General features: G+C 39.0%; 2 protein-coding genes across 2 annotated transcripts; one reads left to right on the top strand and one right to left on the bottom strand.

The window, feature by feature from the left end:
• Positions 1 to 2,171: 2,171 nt before the first annotated feature.
• Positions 2,172 to 6,429, bottom strand: dtd1 (D-aminoacyl-tRNA deacylase 1). The gene is made up of 6 exons (XM_058639655.1): positions 6,214 to 6,429; positions 5,952 to 6,042; positions 4,733 to 4,968; positions 4,085 to 4,182; positions 3,744 to 3,905; positions 2,172 to 3,546 (listed from the first exon to the last, which is right to left on the bottom strand). Exons 1-5 carry the CDS (start codon positions 6,254 to 6,256, stop codon positions 3,753 to 3,755), a joined length of 621 nt encoding a protein of 206 aa, XP_058495638.1. The 5' UTR covers positions 6,257 to 6,429; the 3' UTR covers positions 2,172 to 3,546; positions 3,744 to 3,752.
• Positions 6,430 to 7,302: 873 nt separating this feature from the next.
• LOC131467175 (small integral membrane protein 26-like) lies at positions 7,303 to 8,526 on the top strand. Its single transcript, XM_058640923.1, has 2 exons — positions 7,303 to 7,539; positions 7,896 to 8,526. Exons 1-2 carry the CDS (start codon positions 7,416 to 7,418, stop codon positions 8,072 to 8,074), a joined length of 303 nt encoding a protein of 100 aa, XP_058496906.1. The 5' UTR covers positions 7,303 to 7,415; the 3' UTR covers positions 8,075 to 8,526.
• Positions 8,527 to 9,516: the final 990 nt, after the last annotated feature.

Raw genomic sequence — 9,516 nt, 5'->3', positions numbered from 1 at the left:
CCACTCAATGGTTTTTATTTATTTTATTTTATTTTATACATTGTAGATTAATACTGGAACACATGGAATTATGTAATAAACAAAAAAAAAGGTTGTGCTTTGATGTTTGATGACAGCTTTGCACATGATGGAGACGGCTTGTTTCTCCTCCTGCATGTGTTTTGGGTCGTTGCAGTGCATTTGCCCCTGCCGACCACCGTACAACGGTGTTAAAAAAAAGTGTAAAATATAGTCCTTGCTTTTCATTTTGCCTGTTTGGTAAATCATTGTTCTTTTCTTTAACTCTCTTGCACCATTTACCGTTTGGACCACATGGAGTCGTGTCACTCTGGACAGGATTTCACCATGTGTTCCTCCTCTCCACAAACCAAACTTTTGGCCCTTTTCCACTATGGTCCCGGTTCGCCTCGCCTCGCCTCGCCTCGGCATAGCATGACACGGCACGGTTTAGGTTGCATCTCCACTACAAAAAAGTACCTACTCATCCTAGTCATCACTGCTACTATCACTACTAAAAAGCTCTCCACATGTGTCACAGCTGCATCTGTGTGTAAGAAATGCTCAGTTCAACACTGCAGCAAAGTGTTTTCAACTTGTCTTGTTTTTCCTGCATTTTTCACATTCCCTCATTCCCTCATGTTAGAGCCCTCCCAGGGACTCAACTGCACACATGTTGATGTTTTGGATGCTGTGCACTGATGATGTGCACTTCAAACTATGTAAACAATCAAGTGGAGTACGTCACTGCCAGCAGCTGCACATTGGAAATTAACCCTTATTGCTCATTTGCATGGTAATTAGCTGTGGGAATAATACACAACTCCTTTTATGGACATCCTGGGGGTGTCTGTTTATCGGTCACATATTCAGGCTTTAAAAAAATGTGGGTTTTTTCCGTCTTCTTATTTGTTTTTGACTCAAAGTTATGATTCATATTATATTGCATTTTTAGTAGTGATATAAAGTAGCAATAATTGTGCAGAAGTCACCAAATTGAGTGTTCTTTTCTTTTTGTTAATAAAAACGAGCCATGTGAACTTGTGACGTATTTCCATATTTCACAAATTCAATCCTATGTTATACATTTTGAGTACTTTTTCTCTTAGGTGTCCAGGCTTGTATAGTTGGTGAAAATTACATTTGTTTGTGCTTTTACTATATATACATCTTTCTATGCTTTACTTGTAGGTTTGGTCACACACAACTTTTTGCAGCGTTTTAAAGTAGTTATGTGCGGCTCATGCAAATGGACACAGCCAGGTGAAAGTGTCATGGGTACAGTGGCATAGCAAGCCAATGCTGTGTTACTAGGTTCAATCTGAGGACATGAGGACACAAATCCAAATCTGCCATGGTAGAAAAAATAACAAATGAGTTAGCCGTGGTCATGCACCCTGATTGCCAGTAAACTCATGAGCGGTTCATTAAGTTTTCCACACCTATCACTAGAAACATAGTATTTGTGTGTTTTTTCATCCACATAACACAGTGAGGAGTAGGGAGATTGGGAGGAGAGCCATTGATAGTCTGAAGTGAGAAGCACATCCATCCTCCATGTCTGTTAGGTCCTAACTCTTCCTTTCCCCTCAAGTAAACAATCATACTGAGGCCAAAGCACCACTCAATTATAGTTGATACTAAAACATTCCATCACCGTCATTCAGGTAAGAAATATAATATAAAGGGTTTAATTAAGTGTCACATTTTGCTGAGAGACAGCCAGACATTCACATCTGAGAGTATGTAAACATACTGGTGGTGCCTTTTGGCATTCAGAGAAGTGAAGGGGTAAAAAAGAAAAAAGCCAGAGATTGAGATTAGGGTTAAGGGCCAAGAAAAGGACTGAGGTTAGAATAACTAACCAGGTTAGGCTAAGTGGATATTCACTGTTGGCTCACACTCTAAATGCCTCACCCATCTCCTTCAGATATGAAAGGATACCTTTGTGTCTCACACAAATCTCCGTAACAATCTGGCGTCACAACCAGGATTTGAACAGAAATCATTCTTAGTTTGCCTTACTATGTCCGAGTTTAACGAAATCCAAAGAACTGTGTAAAATTTAAGGGGATTGTTTATCAAACAATTTATAATCTACTGGTGTGAACAATTATTGATGTTAAAATTAAAGTAGTGCTCATTTGTATGACACACACTGGATGATCAGTGTCTCAGTTTGAGAATATTTTATTAACGTGCCAAAAAAATACAATATAAATCCTGGCATGCAAGAACATTCCGTTTTACCTTCTGTGACCTGATTTGTCTGAGGTTTGGTAAAAATGAAGCAGTTACATGGCTTCAGGATCATCCTGCAGTGTGTAAATCACCTGATGTTCAAACTAAAACCCAGACACTGAGGCTTTTCATGTGTAAACACTGATACCCCTTCAGATTGTTCATAGCTTCACCATCTGTAGCAATGGAGTGAATTACATGCTTTACATTCATTATTTGTGTATTAAAATACAGACACTGTTGCATCGACATTGGTCTAATGTGATATTTACACAGTGAAGGAGTCTAGCAGTGTTTAACTAACAGAAAGAGTCAGTTTATCCCTTTATATTTCAATTTTGGAGTTATGTTAACGCCAAATCTCAATTGTATCTGGTCTGGACTATACTTTACTATGCTCTTGTTTGTGTGGTTAAATCCTTGATACCACCTGTGTTTTTGAAGGTCGGGATGGTGACGTCGTTTCGATCAATATTCGATTTACAATGGAGATTGTGACACCCCTAACACACACACACACACACATATATATAGATATATATATGTATCACTGTCAAGACTGAGAGCAAGACGTTCACCCAGCAGCAGACCACAGTTTGAGACCAAACATAGTTTTTACAATTTTCTAGGAGATGTTGATGCAATGAGAAAAAAAAACATTAACTTAAACTAGTCCTAACCATGTCTTTAGGCTTTCTGTGCCTTAAATTAACCCTCATTTCTAGCAATTCTACACCCAAAGACGTGTAAGCAAGTCACATCATTATCTGTAGTTTGTAAAAATGTACAATGACAACATAAGATCATTGGTTTGTGCTGTGTCTGTGAGACATAAAACATAATTACCTATAAAAACCAACAACAAGACAGTTACGTTAACACTGTCCTAAAGATCTCTTCATGTACTAGAAGCCAAGTGTCATATTCCTAAACAGAGATGAAGCAGGAACAGCAGACTGAGAGTGAGACAGTTTGAAAGAGTCTGGAGAGAAAGAAAGACAGACAGAGACAGACAGAGAAAAGGAGCAAGAATCTAAAGACAGCGTGGAAATAGGAGTAGGAGATTAACAAAAAAGAGCCACGCATCATATAGCTCCTGATTTCCATTCCATCGCATATCTTCTTTGTTCTCTCTCTATGCAACAAATGTTCACCCTCTCATCCCTCTTTCCCACTTTGTTACACCTTGCCAGCTTGCTTTTTTGATGCTTCCTGATTTCCAAAGAGAAAGGAGGACAGTCCACAGTCAGGTGAAAGTCACTAGGGACGAAGGTCTTCCTGATTAAATTGGTTTCACTGCTGTGTCTCCTGCAAAGTGAAAAAATTAAATTCAGTCATTTTGGTCTCATCATGTTATCATCGTGGCATCCATACATTTCACTTCAGAGTCTAAAGCCTATGCAAAATCAACGATCATTAAAATATGCAGCGACAAAGCCAAGCAAGCAGTGTTGTTGTCCGTGTGTTAGAGTGCATGTTTTTGTGGGTTTCCTTGAAGACCTCACCCTGCTAACCTAGGGCTCCCTCTCTGAGGACACGTCACCCTCTGCTCCACTACTGGCGTGTGTGTCCTGTCGGGAACGGGCACCTTTCTCCCTGCCTGACTCTGAGGGCCCCTTAGAGCGCGTCTTCTCTTTCCTTTGCTGCTGCTTCTCCTGCTTTGACAGCTGAAAACACAAGGTGCAGAAACAGTGATGTCTCAGGACATGACAAACAGTCTTTACATACAAAGTCAATGCACAGACACGATTCACACCGGCCGCGCAGAACCCTAAGAAAAAAAAGCTTGACCATGAGTTAAGATTTTTTTATCAGATAACTTAAACCTTCACACTCAATGACATACCTGTCTGGCATCAGAAGGACCAGCCGGTGAGTTCAGTTCAATGGTAACAGGTCCATCATTTTGGATCTGGACCTGCATGTAGGCTCCAAACTTCCCATCTAGGGGCAAAAGAATAAACAACAAAGTCAAGTCAAATTTATTTCTACAGCACATTTAAAAGCAATCAGGGTTGACCAGAGTGCTTTACAAAGTAAAATGCATAACAACAAGGCAAAATACAATTGTAGAAAAGAAGTACTAATAAAAAGAAGTACGGAAGAAGAACAGATTTTGTGTATTTTTTGAAGAGAAGTCGGTGAGGGATTTTTGGTTTGTTTGTTTCATGGTTAGCGACAGCCTGAGAGAAAGGCCTGTTTTTGGTTTGTTGATTTCATTTGATTTGGCATAAACCCTCGGTCCTACCCTCATCCACCTGTGTTATCCTGTTTTGTGAAAATTCCATAAAATAAACATCTGAGTTACTTGTACCCCGGGCTCTCTCCTTTCTTTGGTTGCCCTGTGTTACCATCTCACCCCTAGGAGATATAACAGCAAGTAATTACATAGTGGCAGCAGAGGGGGCACGCGACAAGAATGGTGAACAAAACAGGCAAGTGGTCTTAATGTACATGTGTTGCAGATGTCAACGACGTGAACACATTGACGCACCTTTTATGAGCTCTGGCTTGTAGATACTTCTCATGTTCTCCAGGATGCTGGTGTAAAAGGGCTGGGCCAGCTCTGCAGGCATGGCTGAGTGGAAGTCTGGCTTGTTGCCCTTCAGTATACACTGCAGAGTGAACTGGCTCACACAAAGCACCTCAAAGTCCCGGTCCATGACACTTTTGCTCCAGGCTCGCCCGTTCTCATCTTCAAACAACCGCAGGTTAAGGATCTTGCGTACTCTGACAACATGAGGAGAAAAACATCCACTTCCTGTTTATGTTAGGATTCAGAGATAGGTGAAGATTGTTGCCTTCAATATAATAAACGTGCATCACTTTACAGTAATATTAACATAATGTTTTTAAACTGCACACTTTGAATGTTTGACCTAGGTTGGTTGTTTTTAGAGATGCACTGATGCCAAAACCAGTATTGGATCCAAAGCTGCCCTTGTGTACGCATATTTGTGTTTGTAAAACTGCTGCTCGATACTGCTGCAACTGATACCACTTTACATACTTTTTAAGTGAGCTGAGCAGGTGCGTGGCATTAAGTGGATGTGTCGGAATGTCAGTAGTTTGGAAACACTTAACGATAAACAGTGACGACAAGAATAGAGCAGACCTGTGCCACCTGTGCTCTGCTAAACTGTGCTCTGTAAAATGTTCATCAGTATATAAACAGCCCTAATATCAATACCCTTGTAAACATTTGACAAATGAAAAACAAATAATTGTGTAATGTTAAGAACTGAACTGAACTGAGTCATAGGACTGGGTCATATGGCTCTTAAACAATGTCTGGTTATTTTTAGGCTATAACCCTATAGATCTCTTATATCTAGATAAAGATGCACACAGTTTGTTTCTCATGATAAATTTTCTTTGAGGTGTTTGTAGTTCTCAAAGGAGACTGACACTGAAGTGTTATTAAGTGACTTTTTCTGTATGTATGCATGTATATATATACATATATACATACATATATATATACATATATATATATATATATATATATATATATATATATATATATATATATATATATATATAGGGGGCATATATATATATATATATATATATATATATATATATATATATATATAATATGTTTTATAATATTCCGTGTACTTTACACGTGTATTATAAGACCATAAGACCATATCTTGTCTCACATAATATCGCTATATTGAGTGGCTTGGTGGAAAGTGGGCTTTACTCACATGTAGTCTGCGTCTCTCTGAGTGTCCTCGGTAGATAAACCCAACAGCACACACAGTCCTCGTCCTATAGAACTGACCTGCTCCTCTCCCACTGCAGGAAACAGAGTGCAGAGTGAGTGAAGTACTGGGAAAGCAGTTCGCTGGGAGTGCTAATGCTAACCCAGCTAAGTTTAGGTAAGGAGCATGGTGAGCTAGGCTAATGAATGAGAGCTGTTCTCTGTTCACTGACATCAGAAGCATAACTGGACGTGAAGCCGCTTACCTGTCACCACGGCCTGGTTGACTCTCTGAATGACAGCTTTCATTTTGTTTTGGTTTGTGTGGTTGTGTCTGAACAAACTGACAGCACGAGCTCACATACGTCCAAAGAAAGGAACAACGACGCCCCCAAGCGGCCACAGCGCACGACACACACATATAAAGTACTGCAAGACAACAGAGAAAACGATTAAAGAAAAAGATTCAAACATAGAAAGCACCGTTCGATGTAATAAGTTAAAAGGAACTCAATTGTTAACGTGATATGTCTGTTATATCCATGACTACTGCTTATATATTGGATTGTTGTACTGGAAGCTGCTGTTTTAGGCGACTATAGCGCCACCTAACGACTTGGATGACCAGTGTCTATTGATTGATGCTTTTTGGGAAAAGTGTCAAAGAGTAGGTAGTTGGAAATATTACAAACTTGGTTGAAGATAGATTGCAAACAGTGTACCAAGCATGTCTCCCAGTATTTACCGATGGCTCCAAAGACCCAGGTATGGGGAATACTGGATTTGCCTTCACTATCCCAGCAATAAACATTTCTTTTAAAAAGAATAACCACAGACCACCTGTCAGTCTTCACAGTTGAATTGATGGCAATACAAACTGCACTTGTTTGCTGAGACTCATCAGGTGCTTTAATGTCATTTATTTCACAAAAAGACAGGATTTAGTTAATGAAATCCATGAATTATTAACTCAATTAACTCAAGAATTTACACAGAAATTACATTCATGTGGATACCAGCTCACAGAGGAATAAAAAAAACAGCAAAACAGGCACTTAAACAGGACAACAGTATATTAAGTCACATCACTAAAGAATGGCAGCACAGCTGGGACAGTGTTAGTATTTATTTACTATTGTTTTTACTGTCGTATAGAAAAAAAAATATATATATATACATATATAGAGAGAGAGGGAGAGAGAGAGAGATACAGTACACATAATATAATGAGGGGTAAGTACTTTGGTCTATACTCCAAAACAGTAGGTGGCGTAGTGCACATTAAAGCTGTTTACCCCCGCCATAAAACGAAAGAAAGAAGAAGAACAAAAAGTGTCACATGTATTGTTGTCCGGCTGTAAACTGCGTCAGACATGGCGGCGACCTGTCCTTAGAGGTGAAGACACACACTTGTAGTCACAAATATCATCATTTTATAGACGCAACAGCAGCAGCAGCGGCGGAGAACATGAAGCTGAAAGACTTGGCGAAGTGGAATAAAAGAGTGTCCGCGGCGTATGCCATTGGTATCTGGAGCATGGTAGTTTCATACGGTTATTTCAAATACACGGGTCGATTTGAGGGCATGCCCGGTGAGTTCACACACAGCTAACAGTTATTACTGTACATAATTTGTGCCAAGTCTGACTTTAATTTCCCCTAAGTATCATTATTGTCTCTATTTGCCACATTCTTAGTTGAATGTGTGTGTTTTTGAGCAGCATAACATGTTCGTCACAGGCCAAGAACAAATGATTCGATTGGAGTGGTGAACTATAATATTCAGGATACTTGTAAAAAACAATTTCAGACACTGTAGGAAACTCATTGTTCTATCAGTCTGTATATTACGCATGAAATGAGAAAGACAGTAACAAAGACAAACCTGGAAACTATTTTAATATTAAGTTAACATCAATGTACTCTTGACTTTTCTCCTCCACTGCAGTGAGAAACGAAGAGGAGACTCAAGAGCCCGAAGATCCAAATAAATTCGTCCACCAGACGGCTCACAGCAAAACTGTCATGGTCTACAAGAAGGACTTTGTTCCATACAGCACACAGATCCAAAACTTCCTCAGCACGTTATTCAGCAGTGGACCTGGGAGCGGAGACGTGGGAAAGTAACTGCATCAGTGCAAAAAACAGACTGGAACTGGATGTTTTTTCATGTCAAGAGAAAATCTGTTCTTTTGTGTGAGATTGTTATTATAATGTGTAAACTTGGAGTCTGTCTAACCTGCCATTGTGTTTGAATATTTAAAATTCATCACAGGTTATTTTATGATACCATGATGCATTATATCATAATGCGACATGATATGTTCAGGGTTCCCACGGAACGGGTGAAAATCGACCCTAAATATACATTGAAATATCACTGAAAGTGCTTGAATATTGTGCAAGAAGTTGAGTTGATATCTAGAATGTTTCCCACCACCAATGTGCCCTTTTTTGTTATGACGCCACCTACTGTTTCATTGCTTGATGGTCTACACAGAACACACGTCCAGTCCATATGACTACGCCATTGATGTGACATTCCATGCAGAACAATAAGTGAGTAACGTCAAGCAAGAGAGAGAGAGAGAGTTAATTACAAGGACAAATATCCCAAGGATAGTCACTTACAAGTTTCCCTCCCATCTTAAGCTGTGTCGGCACATTTGGTCCTTGAATTTGAGGGAATCGTTCCTGGAAAGTCCTTGTATTTGATGTCAACCAAGCTATGGGAACCCTGTATGTTACATTATTAACATAACATAAAATGGCCAACACAATGTTTAAATAAATGAATTCTTATACATGTATGCTCAGATTCTCTTCATTTTTATCAGTACTCGTAAGTATCTGAGGCTGTTAGGATTAGTGAAAGGAATAGTTGAGCTTTTCTAAAGTGTGGTTATATGAGTGACACACAGTTTGTGCTGTGTTTACCATGTCCTGAGATGTCCTGAGAACGTTATTCATCATTGTTACTACACTCCAGCTGAGAGGTATTTGGATGCAATACCTAACCGTATCTCTAGATGTCACTAAACCTACACACTAAACATTTACTATGTTTATTATCGCCTTGTTTTGTTATTATTTTATTTCAGCTATTGTCATCTTATAACACATCAATTGAGATTTATTTCTTACATTTAATCCTGGCTTAAAAGACAAGCTCCAGCTTGATTTAGCTTCAACTACTACTAAACCAGGGGAACCAGGTCTCAGTGTCAGTATTTCGAAGAGCAATTTTTGACCCCTCTACACCCAAATGGAATAATTCTGCAGCCACAAAACCGATTTGACCCATAAAATGAAAACAACTCTATGTATTAAGTTTTTCAATTTCAATATAACAACTAGTTTGTTGCATTTGAGAAATTTAAGAACTACAACAAAGAAAAATGTTTGGATTGTCTAAATATTAAAACACTTGTTTATCGCCTTGATCTCTAAATCAGTGCAATTAATTTTAACCTCTGAATTATTGTGTTTCCATGTATAAATGGTCAGATCAGTCTTCACATTAAGACTGTGTAATGTGGACATTGTCAGAATATGATTCATTGTTTTGA

Source organism: Solea solea, chromosome 10, assembly GCF_958295425.1.
Source record: "Solea solea chromosome 10, fSolSol10.1, whole genome shotgun sequence".
Taxonomy (NCBI): Eukaryota; Metazoa; Chordata; class Actinopteri; order Pleuronectiformes; family Soleidae; genus Solea; species Solea solea.
This window is presented reverse-complemented; position numbering and strand designations above follow the sequence as displayed.

Excerpts from the sequence above, each read along its gene's own strand:
- dtd1 (XM_058639655.1), bottom strand. The coding sequence starts at position 6,256 with ATGAAAGCTGTCATTCAGAGAGTCAACCAGGCCGTGGTGACAG. Across the intron at positions 6,043-6,213 it reads CAACCAGGCCGTGGTGACAG|TGGGAGAGGAGCAGGTCAGT; the intron begins GTAAGCGGCTTC and ends TGTTTCCTGCAG. Across the intron at positions 4,969-5,951 it reads CAGAGAGACGCAGACTACAT|AGTACGCAAGATCCTTAACC; the intron begins GTGAGTAAAGCC and ends TCATGTTGTCAG.
- LOC131467175 (XM_058640923.1), top strand. The coding sequence starts at position 7,416 with ATGAAGCTGAAAGACTTGGCGAAGTGGAATAAAAGAGTGTCCGCGGCG. Across the intron at positions 7,540-7,895 it reads TCGATTTGAGGGCATGCCCG|TGAGAAACGAAGAGGAGACT; the intron begins GTGAGTTCACAC and ends CCTCCACTGCAG.